Source organism: Metopolophium dirhodum, chromosome 5 (genome assembly GCF_019925205.1).
Source record: "Metopolophium dirhodum isolate CAU chromosome 5, ASM1992520v1, whole genome shotgun sequence".
Classification (NCBI taxonomy): domain Eukaryota; kingdom Metazoa; phylum Arthropoda; class Insecta; order Hemiptera; family Aphididae; genus Metopolophium; species Metopolophium dirhodum.
In genome coordinates, this window is record NC_083564.1 from 13,926,308 (window position 1) to 13,947,288 (window position 20,981).

Below are 20,981 nucleotides of genomic sequence, written 5' to 3' on the forward strand. Positions count from 1 at the left end.
TCTATAGAATTATATCAATCATAAATTATGATTCATCATTCACAAAACATTCCCATAACAATTTATATTTTGATAATTGTATATGATAGTGATTAATTTATAATGAGATTGTTCAACAAGTAAATTTCAAGTTAAGTATTTTATACTTAACATGACAACCTGACACATGTCATAATACAAACATAGTATAATATGTATTACAGTTCAAAATTGTGAGTGAATATTTTCCATCTATTAAGAGGACGCTATACCCGCATGTGTTGTCTCTGTCTTACAAATGTACAACATACAAAAACTGTTTTTGCGTGGGAAAGAACTGAGAAGGCCACTAAGAAACGAGATTTTCACCACATAAAAAGGAGAACTTTGGCAGTGCAACGTTGTTTTTATTTTTTTGATATCACTTATATGAAAAAGTTCTTACTATTTCAAAAACCATTATTGTTTGTATTTTTCAAACTTGTAAAACTTTTTTCATATAAATGATATCAAAAAAATAAAAACAATGTTGCACAGCCAAAGCTCTCTTCTTTTTATATGTTGAAAATCTTGTTTCTTAGTTTGACTGTAGTTTTCTTAATTCTTTCCCGCGCAAAACAGTTTTAGCTATGTTGTACATTTGTAAGACGGAGACAACACATGCGGGTGTAGCGTCCTCTTATGGATAATTATTGTACTAATAAGAAAAAAAGTTACATCAAATGTATAACCATTTATAGTCCAATTTTTAGACAAATTCTGAATATTATAAATACTCTTATTCGTACTAGTATTATGGTTCATGATAATTACTACAGCTGAAAAAAGACAACAATATTTTCTATAAATATTAATATTTAACAAAACATATTATCACTTATATAGGCACAACTCATTATGACTTTATATTTCAGTAGCTCAATATTATTATTATCATTATTAGCGTAGAACTAAATGTTTTGTATAAAATAAAAAAACATAACATTTTTTTTTTTACAAAAATGTGAAACAAACTATTAATTTATGTATATATTTATACTTTTACAATTTTATTTATAAACAGTAATAATTTATAGTAATTAACTGTCTTCTACGAATAAAGGCCGGCATAAATTTAAAAGCGCAGTTCAATGTCAACCGATTAATAAATTATACGAACATATTGGTAGGTTATCTTTAAGTTTCATTTGGGATGAAAAGAAAGAAAATGGAATTTTATAAATATATTTTTCCATTACTTTTAAGTACAAGTTTATGTGTTTAGACTTTACGTAACATGAGATTCTGAAATATAAATCAAACTATTATTGCTTGTAATACTGAAAAGTACAGGCTATTCAGATCTAATCGGTCATACAATTAGGTAAAGTTAAGTTTATATTGGAGGGAGAATAGTAAAAACATAAGACTAATCGGCATACCATTAGAGAGACTTGCGCTTACTATATGATATTAAGGCTTATATGTCGTTATTAAACTGGCGTATAATTGCCATTAGGTTTATAGAAGAATTGTCCACGCAGAATGCGTCTGAAAAGTTCTTTTCTCAGTAATGTTCTTTCCTTGACCAACTTCTTTAGCACACCCTTGTTCTCCATTGCTCGGCGAGACAGATATGGCAGCACTTCGTTGACTGGGCCATATGGTATATACTTGTACGCCGAATATCCTGCTTGGCCTGTCAATTTCAACAAACATTGTATTACTTTTATGCTCAACAAAGTAATGTATATGAAAATATTATTTATGTAACATACCCAAGGGGAACGTGATAAAGTCGCACATGCCAAGCAGCTGTCCGAAGCAGATTACTTTGTCTTCAGGTGAGATTCCAATTTCTTTCATTCTGATAAGCGAGGAAAACAAAAACGAAAAATGTTTTATGAAACAAATTTTAAATTATTATGTTGGTGGTGGTTTTCATAAATGATGAATACTGTTGTTTTGTTTTGTTTTATTGTTTTGTGTAATATCCATTTCTGCATTTTATTCCAGTAATCGCACTTGTATTGGATGGCGTTGGAAATGCTTTTTTAGACACTATTCTATGTGTCTCTGCAAAATTTATCAAATTAACAAACGTAGCCTAACCATTTCTAACCCCGTTTTGATTATTACCTACCGCATTACATTTTAGGTATAACATTGAAAGGTTCACTTATAATACTGGACATAATGTCAAAATGACATAAATAAATATATTTAAATGTATATTAGGAATGTTAATTTTACTCACTGTGATAATGCGAAGCGTACTGTATCTTCATTATGTGATGCAACCATTATACCAATCTTGCTGCAAACGTCACCCTGATCTTTCAGTACCTTAATGCGTGTTAAACACTCAGTCAGCGTTTGATGATAAGTTTCTGTGGTAGCTTCATATGATGGATTGGTTGGATCAGCATATCCCAATGCTGCAGCTCTTGCCCTCTCCTGTAAAATAAATCATATTTTTAATGCTACTGAAATAATTCAATATTAGCCAAGCCAATTTTTAACATTTACAATAAATAATAAACCTTTCTAAATTATTATTATTAGAATTAACACCAACCTGCTTCAAAACAATTATTAAGATATAAATAAGCACATTTAATTAATACGAATATACTTTTAATTTGTTTTTATATTAAAAATACAAATTTGTGTCACTACAATTTAAACAAATTAACTACCTGATCAATATAAGCACCCCGCACAAGTTTAGCTCCAAAAAAGAATTTTTGTCTCTTAGCTTGATTTAAATCAGTCTTGACTTCATTAAGTGTTTCTTTTAGGTAACATTGGTATGTGTTAAACACAATAGCTTTTTCTGTATTATACTTTTGCATCAATTCAAGAGTCAATCTAGATATAGCTGGTTGAAAATATGTTTGTTCAGCATCAATCATTATACGAACGTCTAAGTCTTTAGCAGTCTATTTAAAAAATATAATTAATGTTTCTATAACTTATGATAAGGTTAATAAATTAACCAAAATCGTATTTCTTACTTGAACTAATGTATTGAGTCGATGAACCATATTACGGAACATTTCCTCTTCTTTTTTAGACAATTGAGATAATAGTCTGACCATACGACCTTCTTTTAAGCAAGGGACACGGAAAGAATCACTTAGTTCAGAATTTTCATCCAACAAACCACTCCACGGGAATAAATGAATAACACTAAAGAAAAAATAAAAATCTTAATGTTTTAAATAAAAACCAATATTTATAACTTATAAATTAATTTTACCCTTGGCTGTCCTTGGTGACTTTTTCCAAAAATTTTTTTGTATCCTTGATTCCAGCTTGGAACAAACGTTTGTCTAACTCCTCAAGAGTGAGATGCTGACCAATTACATTACCTTTGCCACCCATAATTTCACTGGCTAATGTACGAGCTCTCATAATTACCTCTGACAATTGCAACTGTAATATCAAATAAATATTTTTAGTCTAATAAGTATTACCATTTGTTAATAATTGAAATAGGATATATGTTTTTCTAGTATCTATTATGTGTAAGAAAATGTCTTAAGAGGATGCTACACCCACATGTATAGTCTTCACCTCGCAAATATACAACATAGCAACATTTTACATTCACAATATTCCATTTTACAATACTATTTTTAAAAGAAAGTAAATTGATCTATTATTAATTTTAATGGTAAGCTTATAATCTAGTGTGGAGGCTTTAATATATATTTTAATTACAATGTTGGTTATTTTTAAACAAATTTTTTAGTAAATTAAAATATCAATAAAAGCCTAGAAGATACCCTAAATGATAATCTTACCTATAAATTTTATAATAGGTCAATTTTAAAAACATAATAGAGTAAAATGGATTATTGAGAATGTAAAATTTTCTGCTATATGTTTGTAAAACCAAGACAACACACAAAATCTTTATAAAACTTTATTTTAAATACTAAGTTTTTCTTTAAAAGTTGTCAATATTGATTAAAATTGTAAAAAATATTATAAATTGTTCAAAGTTGTCTATGTTAATGAATAGGGATTTATTTATTTATTTTATTTTGGTTACAATAAGAGGTATTGCTTAGCTTATTAAATTTGCACGTATTTTCTTGATTTCAGTTATGGCCTCGTCCTTAAATTGGAGAAAGCAGAGTAGGAATTTAGAATTATTAAAATGTGTTGTGATGTCAGTATGTATAATAACAATTGTTATAGAATTAGTAGTAAGTAGTAACCATTAAGTAATCAATAGATCACTACTAACCACTTTTATACAGTGTTATTGTTAGATTGTACCAACAGTAAAAATAACATATTTTGGCTCTATCCTTTCAGATAACACAACATGTTTTCGATTAAGTAAATAATTATAGAATCAACCAAATGTATTTGACATTAGTTAATTTCTACATATTTTGCTAAGAATACTTATATATAGCATTTATTGCAACATTTTTACACAAGTCAGATAGATAGTAAGTAGAAATAAATACATAACATTATGTGAAAGTTGCATAAAATAATTATAATGATTAATAATTTAAATTATTACTTTAATTCATAAATATTATGTTGAATAAAAATAATATATTTTAATCTAAAATTTACCAAAAGTTGAGGACGTCCAAGAGCTGTTAATTTGATTGCTGTAATTCCTGTTCCATATGTAGCACCTAAACAATAATATAAATATTTTTATTAAATTTAATAATCTATCATAAGTGTTATTGTAATTATGTAATTTGTAAACATTTTTCAAGTTTAAAACCAGTTTATTATTATAAAACTATGAAATTAAAATATTTAACTATAAAAAAATATTTTTATATTAATTAGCTTTACTAATACTATTATTTATTAAGTGCAGTACATTAAACTAAATTATCCGTGGTTTTCCGCGGAACTAAGTACACTACTAAAAATAATATTTATATACAATAAATGTGAACAAATAAAATATGTTAATGTTATATTGTATGAATGTTTAAATAAAAATACGTGTATTTATCTCATTTTCTTATACTATTTAAATAATATAACTTTTTTTAATATATAATAATAGTATTTTGGGGAATAACCGCGGAATTCGCTTATCCGCGGTAGCCGTGCCACTCTATATTATAATCAAGAGTTTACTTTTATCATACAAATTGACAAATAATATTGTAGGTAAATACTAAAAAATATTATTTTATTTATAGGAAAAGGTTAGGTGACTTGTATGCTTGAGACAAGTACCACCATAGGCAGAAATCGTGAGGTGGTTTGAAGGAACTAACAACTAAGCCCCCAAAAAAGTTTTTAGTACAGTTCTTGGCCCCCCCCCACCCCTAGCTCTTACAATTACAAAGTTACATATTATTGTAAAATGTATGTATTTTCAATAACTAGGAACGGTCATAAATTTAATATATAGGGGATCGGAAGCGGTGATTTTCTGTCTCTGTCTAACACCCGTGGAACATAGGAATTTAAACGTGTTTCATTCCAAAGTACAGATTGAAATAGTGAAGCGATAAGAATTCTAAAAATAGATTTTAATTTGTCATCAAGTCTACTTAAGATTGACTTTCCCAGATTTTAAATTTTTTGTTTTTAACTTCTTCAATATTTAATTTTATTTTAGATTTTGAGCAGAGCGATGAATGTATTGATTTTTAAAATAAATCAATTGGTACGTTGGAATGAAAACGCGTCTAAATTCCTATATTCCACGTGTGTTAGACAAAGACGGAAAATCACCGCTTTGAATAATACAATCCTCTTAACTTTCAATAGTTTTTATCAGCAGTCATCCATATCGCACCACGCCATCCCGGTTTTAACGAAAATCATATTATGTTATATACTATGTTTAACTAACAATTGTTATTAACGAATATTTGAGCAGATATTTAATAAGATCTAATTCAATTAATTTAATGACTTAATAATTTCTGTTTAGAATAATTTAAAAGTGTTCGCGAATAGGCACCCAATTGTTTTTGAAATTGTCAGTTGTCGATGGTAAAATTGTTTAGTTTTTATAACAATTGTACTCCTTGTTGGAATTAATGCGGATCGAAGCGAACTATTTAGTGCCTATAGATGTAAACGAGCATTGTAAGCTCAGCCCCTCAGTAATTTCACCAAATCTCCGCTTTCGAGTTATGAGCACCAATGCATCATCAATGAAACGAGCACATAGTTTTTTAAATAGTATCTGCAATTTTAATTTCTTGGTAGCTATCTATGTTTCAAATAAATTATTGAGTTTTACTTACAATTTGTCTGAGTCTTATCTTATTTTTCTGACAAACAAAGAATAAAGATTTAGTAAACGCATTTGAAAGTATATCCGAAGTCTCCAAGAAACTTCAAGATATTAGAGAAAATTTAAATGCCGAGTTTCATAAAATTTATGAGAGTAAAAAGTATTGCAGTTTTGTTGAATGTTGATGAAACAATGCCGTAAAAAACGTATATGTGGCAGACAACAAAAATCGAAATAATGTGCCTTTTAATGATACTGAAGAATTTTACAGACGTACAATATTTATGACATACTTAGATGATTTGCTTTGCTCATTAAAATAACGTTTAATAACTCGCATAAAGATACTAGTCATTTACAGTATGTATTATCAGCTGTTGATAGCCCATTTTCATATTTAAAACCTGTTGTTCAATTTTATGAAGAAGATTTACCAGGGTATCGAGATATTATTGAAGCAGAATTTAAATTATAGCAGTCCAAGTGAAAAACAGTTGGGTCAAAATTCAGACCATTAAATGCAATCAAAACATTAACAACCCGTGACAGCAATATGTTTCCAAACATGTATCAACTCCTAAAGTTAGTACCAGTTCTACCTGTACCAACTGCAACTACTGCTGAAAGAAGTTTTTCTTTTTTGAGAAGACTAAAAACCTACCTGAGGAATTCACCTTCAGAGTCAAGACTTGTCAGACTCGCATTATTATCTATTCATAGAGATATTGACATTTCAGATGATCATCACATTTGCTAACACCGGAAAGGCTCGAAGGTTAAAAGTGTCACTTTAATTTTATGTCATTTAATAATAAAATCATTTAAAAATGTTAAATAGTAATTAAATATTGATAATTTTTTTCAAAACCTTAAACTACAGTCTGCATAATATGCCACTAGGTAATCAAAACCAGTAGATAACCTTAATTTTTTACTTCGATTTAAATGATAAAGCATATTTTCAATTTTGTATTCTAAAGTAGAATATTTTTATAAATTATAAATATAAGAAAGTAAAAAGCCAGTTTGTAAGAGGACGTCGCACCCGTTTGTGTTGTCTCCGTCTTACACATGTACGACATGGTAGCAAATTTTTGTTCGCTATAGTTTCAATAGGGGGCTGTTAATTTTGATATTAGAATGAATTGACTTATATGAATAAAACTTTTAAGTAACAACAATATCTGTGTTCTATCGTTGGCTTTTTACTATATTTTAATTTTTAAGTGATTTATGATTATGTTAAACAATAATATTTTAAAATGCGTCGTTCGTATGTAAGACGGAGACAACACACGCGGGTGCGACGTCCTCTCAACACCATTCGTTTTCTTTCTCTGACCCACGCTCAACATAACAAATTTGGTAGGTACCTATTTGAGTTCAGCAAAACAATCTAATGTTGTTAGGCTTTAATATCAGAGTAAATCAAACTAGAAGATGGTAAAATTCCCCCCATTTGATTTATACGATATTTCAATTGTTCTGCGATATATGAAAATGTTTAAACTGTAATATTTAACATATTCATAGGCAATGTTAATATAAAAATTGAAACACGTCAACACAAAATTGGTGAACGCCAATTGATATGTTAAGTGCGTAGATCAGAGAGAGAAAACAAATAGTGCGCTTACCGCGTATATCATCTTAAGACTTAAATTCTTATATATATAATTTATAAAAATGTTCTAATTCAGAAAAAGTTTAAAACAATCAACACGATAGAATAAATACTGTTATAACTTTTAAGCATTAATAATTTTTCATATAGAATAAACAATTATTTCAAATGACAGTCATCAATAGATTTTTATAATTGGGTGAATAATGTAAAAACTGCAGAGGAAATATCATTATGAAAACGGAATTGTGTACACAATATGTCAGTCAGGCATGCAGGTCAGAACCATAAATTCATGTAATTTAGTACCCATTGTAAGTTTAAATGTTTGTAAATGTATGACACCTGTATTAACAAAACATATTTGTTGATAATAATTATATAATCAATTGTATATTTGTATATATTCAATTCAACTTGAATTAGAAAATGTTTACGGTAATTCCATTTGGATTTTTTCTGTGTTTGTACCTAGTTATAAAGAATTGTCAGTAAAGATTTCATATTTAGAATAAGTAAAAGAATCAATTTTTTTATTTATAGTGGTGGTATTTACACTTTATTAACTATCAATAATTAATACCGGCAATACCTACTTCCTTTCACATTTTATTAATCTAAATAGACAATTTGCATGGAAAATAATAATTTTACCGTACTACAAGAAATGTATAAAGCATATCAGATAACTAATTTTGTAATTAAAGACTATTTTAGTGTTATCAGGGTTAATAAAGAAATATAATTATGTATTATGTTACATAAATCTGTTTTCAAGTGATTTAAAATGAACAATGCAACGCTTATAAGTTATATTATAGATCTAATCTATTGATCTATTTAATATATTATGGTTATATACTTATAAATGTAATACCACAATTTATAATATTATCAATGGATTAAATTTTATAAAAAATGGATTTATAATAAAAGCAAAACATTTCAAAAATATCAAACAAGTTTTTTTATTGTCACAAAATAGGTCAGTAAATTGAGAAGAAAAATGTTTTCTGAATTGCTCCTTGACCGTAATGAAGGACTGACAAACAACTAATGAGTATTCTATTATTAGGCATTGGTTTGGTCACAAAACAAAACTTAGAAGTGTAAGTACGACTACGTAGTGATTATACAACTTTAGACATTTATAATCGACAATATTCTGAGTAAAACATAATACAAATATTTTTATTTAAGTTAAACAAGTGGAATTTAATTGATTGTTATTTTGAATAAAAAATGTATTTATTTGCTATAACAACTTTTAAACAAGTAGCAACATGTATAGAAATTATCTTAAATAATCTGATGAGAAATATTAAGATCATGCTTAATTTTATTTATTGCGAATATAATATTATTACGTACGTCTTAATTTAATATTTTCTACTTATTTAATACAATAATGTGGTTTTATATTTTGTATATTATTCTTTATTAATAATTAAAATGTTCTATTAATCTTACCGGCTACTGCATGTAGGCAGTTTGTGAATACTTCCATGTTACGTTCACAAGTAGCTTCATTTAGGTAGAAATAGGTTCGAGCACTCTGCACCTTGTACCTCCTGTCTGCGAACTGTTTATCCACGTGGTACTGTGGTAGAGAACCTCCAACTGTTTCCGCTGAAACAGAACCTGTCCAATAGGAACCATCCCAAACACAAATATGCATGCGTTAGTCAAATCAAATCGAACACACAATTAGTTAAAATAGCAGTGTTAAAATAGAAAACCCCTTGAAGCAGGACCGGCATGGTTTTTCTTGTTTTAACAAACGGATATCATGGCAAATTTGTTATCAGTAGTTCCAATTTTTCGTTGCTAGCTATTATAATTTTAGATCATATACTATGGATGGAGCAACAGCATATTAAATCAATACAAAAAAATTACGTGTTTGATATGCGCATGTGCCACGCAACTAATAAATTTTATCCCCAGATAATTTGTTATCAAATCACCATATTATGTTTTAAATATAATAATATAATATTAAATTGAAAAAATAGTATTATGCCTATTGATAATTATAATAATATAATAATTACTATAATAATATAATTAACCACGAACTAAGATTAAAAATAATTCTATGATAGTGACCTATGGATAATTATGCGAGTAGCACCACGCATGCGCACATCAATCACCTAATTCGAAGACTCGTCGCTAATATCGGCAACAAAATAATACGCTGTGGACTCTAGCGGCTAGCCCATCGCTAGGGCACAAGTAATTCATGTGTAGCTTTAGGGCGGCATACAATTTTAAAGAAATTGAAGGCGGCAAAATTAAATAACTATCGGGGAAGATTAACGACATTAAAGTGTTCACGCTTAAGGGCGAAAAATATTTAACGACGGGCCTGGCTGTATCCATAGTATATGATCTAAGGTTATAAAATTATGAATTCAACTAACATTATCTGTATATTCTCGTTATACAATAGTTTTAAGCGAGTTATGATCATTTTTAAATATTGATATTTTAGGGCATGTACCAGTCGCCCTCATATGTTAATATATACACGATTACAATATAAAGCCCTTAAAATAAGGGAGGTAAATATACAAAAATTAAATACAATTATTTATAAAAATAAAGTAAAATAGTATAAAATGATAAAATCAAATTTTGACATTTGCAATTATATATTATGATATTGTATTTTGTAATAAATATAATAATATATTATACAAATTGTATAGATAAAATGAAAATTGTAATAATAATAAATAGTAGTATATAATAATAATAGCCTATTTGATTAGGTGCAGATTTCATCTAACTCAGTCATGGTGGAAACGCATACAACAATTAGGATTAAAGCCGGATTATATGGATCCAAATTCAGAAATTGGAAAATGGTTTCACTTAATTTTCGGTCATTATAATATTATATTATTGAATATGAATTTTTTTTCTATTATTTTACCCATACTATTTTTAAATTCTGAGCGGAGCGAAAGAATGTATTTTTTTTTTGACAAATTATAACATTGAATGCCACATAATTATAATATTTATTATTTTATTGACTTTTTCATATTACTTTGTTAGAAATTATTATAAGCATATGAATTTTTTTTCTATCATTTTATACTATTGTTTTTTATTTTTTTAAATAATTTTATTTATTATTTGTATATTTACCTCCCCTATTTTACGGGCTATATATATATTGTAATTGTGTATATATTAACATGTGAGGGCAACTGGTACATTCGGTTGGGGGCAACTGGTCAACACCCATATTTTACATACTAATAACTTGGCTAACAAATAAAATAAAGTAAGCACGAACGAGAAAGAAGAAAAATAATATTCTTAGCTTAAAGTTTATAATAACCAATAGGTCTATTGACTATTCATTATAATTATTTATAAAATTGAAACTGCTGAACCCACATTTTGGTGTATGTTAGTAAGAGGGAGACAAAACATGCAGGTATCCAGGTACGTTCCCTTCAAATGTAATATTTATCTTTCATAATAAATGATTTGTAAATTGTTATTTTGAATAATTAAAAATAGGTACAATAAAATAAAATAACGTCATAAAATAGACTATAGAATTTTAGATAAAAATTAATAAACGGATGTTAATTTCTTATTATTTTTTGCATTATAAATAATAAGCTTAACTATTAATAGAGATTACATTTATTTATAAATCGGTTATTCAAAATTACTTAGATGGCGTAAACACTTTTACTGTTATGGGATTACAGACGTTTACTATAATTTACAGTAATTTTAGACATAAAAACAGTAATCAAATATTTTACAAATTTATTTTAGTTTAATTATTATTATAGGCACTATAAAAAAAAAATAACACTCTTTAGACTAGTATCTATTTTAAATACTTTCTCAGAGTATCTGTATTTAAAAACTAATACTGATTTTATTATTTTACATAATATTTACTAAAAACAGCTAAAATAAAAATTTGGATAAGACCATTGTGCATGTCATAGAACATAATCTATAAACAATAATACAAATTTGCTAGAAGTTTTATTTTCTGCTATGTTGCCTGTATATTATAAGATATATACCAATATTACAATATTATTATCAAAGTATTTTGAGCTTGCTGTATAATATATATTCTTTATGCATCAATTTAAAATTTTAAAAGGCCACACACCCACTTATCAACTCAATTGACCAACCTAAAATGAACATGTACTCTATAGTATACTTTACGTGAAATAGCTACACAATAACTGTATATCCGGCACGATTACTACATTAAAAAAGTAAAGTGAAAATATATCAATAGCATTAATAAATAATAATTAATTATAGTTGAATCAAATTTTACATGAGACAAAAAATTTAAGAATAAAAAATGAATTTCCACCGCATCTGGCCACAATTTGCCCGGGAAGGAAAAAATATTAACTTATGCTTATTTAGTAACACTTCTGTATTAAATACAAATTAGTCCATTTAATTATTTTGTTAAGAAACTAGTTAATTAATCGAGCAGTTAAATAAATTGCATACAACCATTAAAGTTGATTCATAAAAGTTTACCTTCTTTTTGAGCAGCATCTTGGTCTCTTTTTTCGATTTCTGACATGCTTGATCTAAAAATAAATATTAAATATAAATAAATTCCATACTGTAGGTCCATAATAGCTATTGTACTATTATAATATTATAATGTCATAATATCATAATATCTATTATTATACTTATAATAATAAAATATATTGTATATTAGTATAATATCATTACTATTGAAGTATCAATTTTATTATTGTTTTATGTTTATATGCATGCCCTAGTTGCCCCTTAGTTAAATAAATAAATAAATAAGTACCTATATTTCAGACTTAAATATATACACCAATATTATTGACTATAAATTGAAATTTTGAGTATAAAGACTTAAGCCTACTGGTAGATTGTGTATATTATTACACGCAAATTTTGTCTGCAAGCGCATTTAACATAATAATATATGCTATATATGCAGACCAACCAGTATATTATAATTAAGTACATTTAGAAAAACAAATAGCGTGTATTAAAGCAGATTTAATTATATATCTTTGAATGTTTCTGTAAATTTTAATATAATAGTGGAGGTAATAATAAGTACATGCCAATTAATAATGAAATAAATGTTTGTGTTTTGTGACGAATCAAAATCAATGGGATTTTAAAACATATTTCTATTTTTAACTAACTCGATGTTTTTGGGAACTTATTTATATTTTCAATAAATGTAATATAATAATATGTACAGATAGTTTATAAATTATATTAAACACAGAATGATGATCTTAACATTAATACCTGTAAGTTGGTATAGTCGAATTCGCTTTAATATTAAATGTTACTACATAAACTTCTGAAAACAAATTTTCTATTGTAAGACAGGGACAACATAATAATATGCATCCTAACAGTTTAAACTTTCAACTAAAAATCCAAATGTATTTAAAATCTCCCATGAAAATGTCGGAATAGGTAAAAGACTAGGTATATTTATAAAATTAATTTTCTATTTCAAATGCACAAAAAACATTGATTTGATTTTTTTTAAATTATTTTCTAAATACTATTAATATAAATTGTTATTAAAATATACGATGATACAAGGTCAACCAGTTCAGCACATTATTACAATAATAAAAAGAACCAATATTATGTAGATAACTTTGATATTATGGAGCAAGTTAAACCTATTAAAAATAGCCATATAGGTGATAAAAGGTAAGAATATTATAGGTATTTTTACATCGGATTTTACGATATTTCAATATTTTGAAACAAGATTCAAGGCTATGTAAAATATGGTGAATCGAGTGAAGTTTCCATATTTCTAATGATATATATTCTACTATTTTAATTTTGACATTTTTTAACATTTAATAGTTTAATTAACTCAATCTTTATTAGTAGTTTTATAAAATTGATAATGCGATATCTTGATTCAAATCCGCCATATTAAGAGCCTATAACAATTAATTTATTGTATTAATTCTATTTGTTTTAAGTCTGTGATACATACACGATCATGCAACCAGTAAAACATTATCTGGCCATACAAGATGGACCGAAGTACAAGTGACAAATAACTTATGTCAAATACATATTACAGTCTGTAGTCTGTACTAAGGCGATATTTTAAGCATATTCAGGGATACTGTAAAGTAATAGTTCATAAAAATTACAATTTATCTGACTTTATCTTCAAAGGACCGTATAATTTTAGCCCTAATAGTAATGACTGATGAAAATGCTCTAAAAATAAGAAAAATTACTTTTAAAAAGGTGGGTAAGTGGATGTCGCTCTGCTGTACAGTAGATTACAAGTGGGTCTTTGTAATGGATGGTGTTAAATGATATAATATCATTGTATAAGAAAAACAATTCTGAGCGAAAACGGTCAGTCAGCATATGATATTACCAAGTTTATTTGATGATATTATTGTGAATAAAGTAATTTATAAATTCACCTATTTATATAGAACCTTGTTTTAAATTTTCAATCCTTAGCTATAAAAGTTGAAAATTTTATACATTTCTAACAAAATAATTATTAAATTTTGTCAAAATTCAAACTTATGCTTATAAAAAAAAATTGTGCCTATATATTTTTTTAATATTTTTCAACTGCTATTGTAACAATATATTGGGAGCCTTGCATTAAATTTTCACGCTTTCCTACCCAACAAATGAAATTTTATTGATATTTATAGAAAAAAAAACTAAGAAAATTGACAATTGACAATGTCCGTAAACAACTCAAAAAGAGTCAAATTATTTTCAAAATTGTATGGTGTATAGAAAATGCCAATATAAACATTCAGTGAAATTTTCAAGTATCTACAGTCATTCATTTTTAAATTACAATAAAATAAGAAAACCGCTACATGAGAAATCAAGTGAATTTCTAATGTTGTAAATATTTGAATTTCAAACGATCATAACAAGTTAATTTGACTTTCTTATAGACATTTTTTCTCTCGATAAAGGTAGATAATCTTATAAGGAATCTTGTATAACATTTTAAAATCTTAGATTTAAAAAGAAAAATTTTTATGAATTCTTAGTTCTTAGATCTTACGTCTTCAACATAATTTGCTAATTTTCGTGATTTTTCAATATTTTGTAAATTTTTGAACTTTAAATGCTTATAAAAAAAAACTGTGACTAAGGATTTTTAATATTTTTCAAATGTCAATGTAACAATATAGTAGGAACCTTGTATTAAATTTTCAAGTACTTTTACTCAACAAAGTTTTCTTGACATTCAAAGAAAAAAATACTTATAAAATTGGAAACTAAAAATATTCAAAACAAATCAAAATATTTTGAAAATTTTATCGTGTATAGAAAATGCAAATATGAACGACCAGTGAAAATTTCATGTATACAAGTTCATTGGTTTAAGAGTTACACCAAAAACCAAAATCGATTTTGTGGAAAACCGATTTTGCGTAAAAATTCTAGTTTTTCCTTAATTTTTAGGTTGTTTTTCCCGGCTTTTGAAAACTATTAGAAATTTTAAAATTTGACCTCCCGAATGCACCAACTAGATTCACTTTCCCATCAAACAAGATACTGTTGAAGAAAATCGAAGCAGTTTTACTGTCCCAAACCCTGATGACAGACACAAAAATAAACACACATTGTAAAATCAATACATTCATCGTTCCTCTCAAAATCTAAAATACAATTTAATACCCTTTTAAAAATATGTATTAAAAAATGCCATAAATCTATTCAAATATTCAATCGCCACTGTTTCAAAAACAATTATGTTTCATATAATATAGTACCGATTTGTTAGGAAATAACACGTCATATAAATTACGTAGTTGGTAACATAATTAAGTATTAAACTAACTGCTGGTGTAACTCGGAGGCCCTGTGAGTCTTTAGGTTTTGCGTAGCAAAAATAAAGCAAATACAATTTTAACTAAGATCTTAAACAAATTTGATTTTTCAATTTGATTATTTACTATTGCTTTTAAAGATTGACCATATTAATTATTTTAAGTAAAACAAAATAACTATAATTAATTTTGTTACAACAGATAATATTACCTATACTATTATTATTTGAATAAGTTATTATTTCTCAGATATAGAGAACAAAAAATGATCTTAAGTACCTAACAAATAAAATTAGTGCAATTATTTAATACATTTTAGCTACATAAAAAAAAACATTAAAGGTACTCATGTAAAAAGGTGACCTATGTACACTATACATATAATTTTGTCCTTGGCTTCAATAAATTCTATACAAGGACAAAAATATTATACATAATATTTTCCTTATGAAGTAAATACTAAATGAAATTGATTTCATTAATCCATAATTGGAGTTATGTCTATAAAACTTGATTCAAATATTATGTTCTTTAGTTGCACATCATATACATTTGTTGTCTCCGTATTGCAGTGTGTAACAGTTTTGCTTGACAAGTTCACATTTAGTTTCGTTCATTATAGGATTTAGAGTAAATTAACTTATTATCAAATGTACATCATTGCCTAATTTTTTTTTATTATTTTAATTTAGTTATAAGTGTATAATAATAGAATTTAAAAATTATCATAACTAGGTTTAAAGTATGCACACATTTATTATAAAATCAAATTAACTTAAATCATAGTTAAATAAAAGGAAATGGTTAATAATAAGCTATATTAGTAGAATTTAATGTTAACACAGTTAAAATGTTAATAGATCTTTTAGATAAGTACCTATTAAGATTATTATAGATCGTAAGAAATAATGTAGGGGTCTTAGGAAATTGGAAAACATTTAGCCCAGGATAAAATATTATTAAATTGGTATTTTTTTGAGTCATAATACAAAATAAATTTATAATATGTGAAACATCACTGATTTAAGTAATATTTGGATTCTATGGTAGATAAGCTAAACAAAATAAGGGCAAAATATGATACAGTAAATAGAAGATCTGATATCTCCATAATATTTCCTGCAATCCCCTCTCAACTTTGTATACATCAATAATCCAGGCTAAATAATTATAATTATAATTTGTACTTGTTTTTAAATCTATCATATTTGTAAATAATATCTTATTTTCTAATTTAATAAAATATACTTGAGTGTTATAAAACCATACTTACTCAACTTCACGTTTTTCTGCCTCTTCTTGACTAATATCTTCTTCAACAGAATAGTCTAAAATTGGTTTAACACCAAAAGATCTTAAGCGTTTCAAAGTAGGAACAATACGATATTGATCTTCTCCCGCAACAAAATGACCATAAAATGTCATTTTCATCATTACCGTGAATAATTTTTCACCAAAAACTGCTTTGCAAAGTTTCATGAGCTAAAAAAAGTTATAAAATAAATAAATAATAGAGAAGAAGTTGAAACAGTAGAAATTGTTTAAGCAACATTGAAGGGTCAACGTTTGGGTCAATTTAATGGGTAGGACGTTATCCCAGTTATAGACACAAGGATATTGAAAAGTAATGTAATATCACATTCATATAAAGTTGTGCAGCAATATATTTTTGCCTTCTCTACTACCAAACTATCCCAGTTATCTCAAATTTATTTAAAAATGTACCTTTATTAATTTAGAGTTGAAATTTAAAATTTTTTAGTTTCATAAAATCTTCATTTGAGTACCTAAATAGTGAAATATGTTTCAATACAAACCCTAATCCTAGTTCACTAACACATAAGTGTTACTACATAAAATTAAGCTTAAAGCTTCTGCAGTGTTCTTCACAGCCCTGGCTAGGCCAACACCAATCTTTATTATAACTGTAATATGATCATGATAAAAATAAATATATTCAACAAACTAGTATATTTTTATAATGTAAATATAAATGTATACACTTTTAGTTTAAAAAACATTTTTATTTATTTATTTTAAGTACTTATTAAACAATGTATTAAATTATAATGGTAATACCTTCAAATAACAATACCTACATATATAATAATATATTTTATTATGTATTTAACATGCATTTTTGTATTAAAATTGAGATTAAAATTACATAGAAATAGTACCTAGGCTTGTTACAAAATTAGTTTCATCATACTTCTATTTTAATTTGACAATAATCATAGCGTTTTCAAGGGCAATTTCGTAAATATCATTACTTATAATTTTAAATATCTAGGAAAATTGAATATGTTGTACCTATTACTTAAACCAACGTCAAACTATAAACCGAATAATTTAACATTTTTGTTTATCTGTCAGTTGTAGTTTTTGTAGTTTTGAAATCTTATAATTTTAGGGTTTCATATTTATTTATTTTATTTATATTATAATATAATATGTTGATAATGATTACAATAGTATCGTAAATATAGAAAATACAAAGTGAAAACTTAAAACTAAACAATGTTTATGTCATAATATATTAATACCTAATAAATATGGTGATAGGTGAAGAAATGTGATGATCTTGATAATGGACTAATCTCAGTTAAATCAACATAACATAGTGTGCTAAATATGGTAAATAAACTGCCTAACTTACATTTTAAAATTAAAACCAATGAAGTAGGTACAATTGGAATAATGGGTCCATTCATAACATAGGTATCTATAATACAGCTTTTATTTTTAATCTAGGTAGGTAACCTTTCCTATAATCTGTAATAGATGCCTAAACAATTTTTAACATTAAGTGGCAAATCATCTATAATATACGTAGATATCCTCTGACATATGCCAAATGTGACGTGTAGACTGATTTATAATTTTTCACGAATTCGATACATGGGTCAGCCAGCTAGCCAGCCATATTGTTCATAGTAAATACAGAGAATATATTTTTAAATATGGTGACTCATAGTAGTAATATTATCAATTTTTTTTTAATTAGAATCTATTATATGAGAACAAAAAAATAATATGTAATTAATATAACACATGATAATTGACCAATTGATCTGTAACTTAATTTTTTTAATTATTATCTAGATAACCTTTAACATAAATTAAATCAATACAAATGTAGACTTCATAAATTGTACCTTAATATCAATAATAGATTAGAAATATAAAAAAGATTTAAAAGAGGTAGAAAACAAGCATGTTAACTTCAAGTAAATAATTTACCAGACAAAAATCATATTGATTTTTCAACTTAAAAATCAAATAAGTAACAAATGTAGTATATCTTTAGAAAATACATACTTATTATGTAGATAAATATAAATACTAAAATTGAATGTAAGTATTGATTAGGTTCCTAATGAATATACCTAGGTTACAGTTACAAGCATGTTTAAATCAAGTAAAATATGTGCAAAGTTGTGTATGGTAATAACTAATTTTTAAACAGCAGGTAGGTGGGTAGGTATCAAAACATTAATTTGCATACATAAATTGTATTTCATTACCTACTCTAAATGTACCTACCTATGAGTTGTGGACTAAAATCATTATACAAATTAGTTCAACGATTTTAAGTTTAAAACTATAACATCAAAAGATAAGCATACACTTGAATGTACACAAGTGACAAGAGGGTAGGTAGGTACATCAAGTGCTTATCTACAGATTGCATAAACCATCAGCCACCATACAGAAATGTTTCGTGAGCATGCAGCACATGCACTTACGACTCCTAGAGTGACAATATCCAAGTACATACATGTGTTTAGCGCTATTCTAGTTACGGATCGAGTTGAAGTGACATGTTTACCTGCATGTTGTTCTCGACGAGGTAACTGGACGAGCATAGCTGGTAAACTATGTAAGCTCTAAATATCTCCCAGGTGGTCTTGCTCTTGAACGTGGCCTCCGGGTTGGCGAATGATGTGTCCAGTGGATCGAATTTGGGCTTCGTGTCGACGGCTGACGGGCCGGACACCGCGCTGCTGTTCCTGCGCTGCTGGTGCTGTTCTGCGGGTCCATTAGCAGTAGATGTCAGAGACCGCACAAGTCGAGCGTACACGTCGTTCCTGAACGGCTCTTGCAATAATATTTGACTGCACTTACGGGATGTGGATATTTTCAGAAAAGCCATTTAACGGACACTCGATTGGGTCGTTCCTCGGGTGTGTGTACTTGTCTGTATTACAATATCGTTCACGGCGCGATTAGAATGCCAACGTATTTCCGCCAACCGACCCAATTCCACAGCACGAAACCGTCACGGAGCTGAATATACTTATGAGTGCCGTTCGTGTGGTCCCGTCGACTGCGGCCGCCGGTTGGTTCCTTTGGGTCGTCCGCACGCACGCACTCGCATACGCAGTCGCTCCAACACACAGACGCGCGCTCTCACACGCACACTCTAGTTCCCGCCCGCCGGCTATAGCGCAAAACACACAAACACACACACACACTAAAACACGACACACACACACACACACACACCCGCGAAACTCGCACAAAAACAAGACGTCGACGTTGACGCGCGCGCGCGCTATCCGACTCGCGACGTTAGTTTTTTGGTCGAGCGTACAACGGGGTGGGGAACAGCTGAGGAAACTAAATTAGAAAACTGTCGACGTGAGAAACTGAGAGCGCGTAGGCCCGGTCGAGCTGTAAGTACTAAGTTGAAACAGTGCGCGGGGAACACGACGTCGGTGACCGCTACACGTTCAGCGAGCAGATATTATTATTATTAATTATTATAATACACGTGTAATGTGTTGGTGTCGGGTGAGCGCCGAACGGGTTAAAGATTACAGGGACGAAGCAGTAACGAGTGCCACACTGTCACGACTCTACGTGCGATAATATAATAATAAAATAATACAATGTCAACATGCAACCTTCGACGACAAACCTCCACGGCACCACAGAGTACCGACCACCACTCACCACCACGACGAGACGTGTTTGTGACTTGTGTGTGTTAGTAAAAGCGGCGTACACGCAAGAGCGCCAGTCGCGAAATTTAATTTTGACCCAGTGCCGCCCGCACAGACGCCGCCGAATTGCGACTGGCGCGCCGTAATAATGCTGGCGCCGGTGACACTGCGCCACTGCGGTAGAAACCGCCGACGTGCGACGTTTGGTTCGGGCGGTTTGGCACATTTTTCCTTTTTAATTTTTATTAGTTTCCAATTTTCATTGACCATTGTTTTTATCCCGTTTGGCCACATCAGACATCCCCGTCCGCCGCCCACCGGTGACGCGAGTCGCG

At 28.3% G+C, this 20,981-nt stretch overlaps 1 protein-coding gene and 1 pseudogene across 3 annotated transcripts; one reads left to right on the forward strand and one right to left on the reverse strand.

The window, feature by feature from the left end:
- Positions 1-697: 697 nt before the first annotated feature.
- LOC132944284 (proline dehydrogenase 1, mitochondrial) lies at positions 698-20,664 on the reverse strand. 3 transcript variants are annotated; one of them, XM_061013545.1, is made up of 11 exons: positions 19,530-20,661; positions 16,971-17,179; positions 12,381-12,433; positions 9,300-9,470; positions 4,561-4,625; positions 3,221-3,396; positions 2,976-3,150; positions 2,658-2,900; positions 2,216-2,415; positions 1,737-1,825; positions 698-1,657 (listed from the first exon to the last, which is right to left on the reverse strand). In XM_061013545.1, exons 1-11 carry the CDS (start codon positions 19,851-19,853, stop codon positions 1,452-1,454), a joined length of 1,911 nt encoding a protein of 636 aa, XP_060869528.1. In that variant the 5' UTR covers positions 19,854-20,661; the 3' UTR covers positions 698-1,451. The 3 variants fall into 3 exon arrangements, with proteins under 3 accessions (XP_060869528.1, XP_060869529.1, XP_060869530.1); XM_061013546.1 differs by having other exon boundaries at positions 9,300-9,458; positions 19,530-20,660; XM_061013547.1 differs by lacking the exons at positions 698-1,657; positions 1,737-1,825 and adding an exon at positions 1,832-2,034 and having other exon boundaries at positions 19,530-20,664.
- Positions 6,006-6,999, forward strand: LOC132944649 (uncharacterized; annotated as a pseudogene).
- Positions 20,665-20,981: the final 317 nt, after the last annotated feature.

Excerpts from the sequence above, each read along its gene's own strand:
- LOC132944284 (XM_061013545.1), bottom strand. The coding sequence starts at position 19,853 with ATGGCTTTTCTGAAAATATCCACATCCCGTAAGTGCAGTCAAATATTA. Across the intron at positions 3,397-4,560 it reads TTGGACGTCCTCAACTTTTG|TTGCAATTGTCAGAGGTAAT; the intron begins GTAAATTTTAGA and ends TTGATATTACAG. Across the intron at positions 3,151-3,220 it reads GTCACCAAGGACAGCCAAGG|TGTTATTCATTTATTCCCGT; the intron begins GTAAAATTAATT and ends TTTTTTCTTTAG.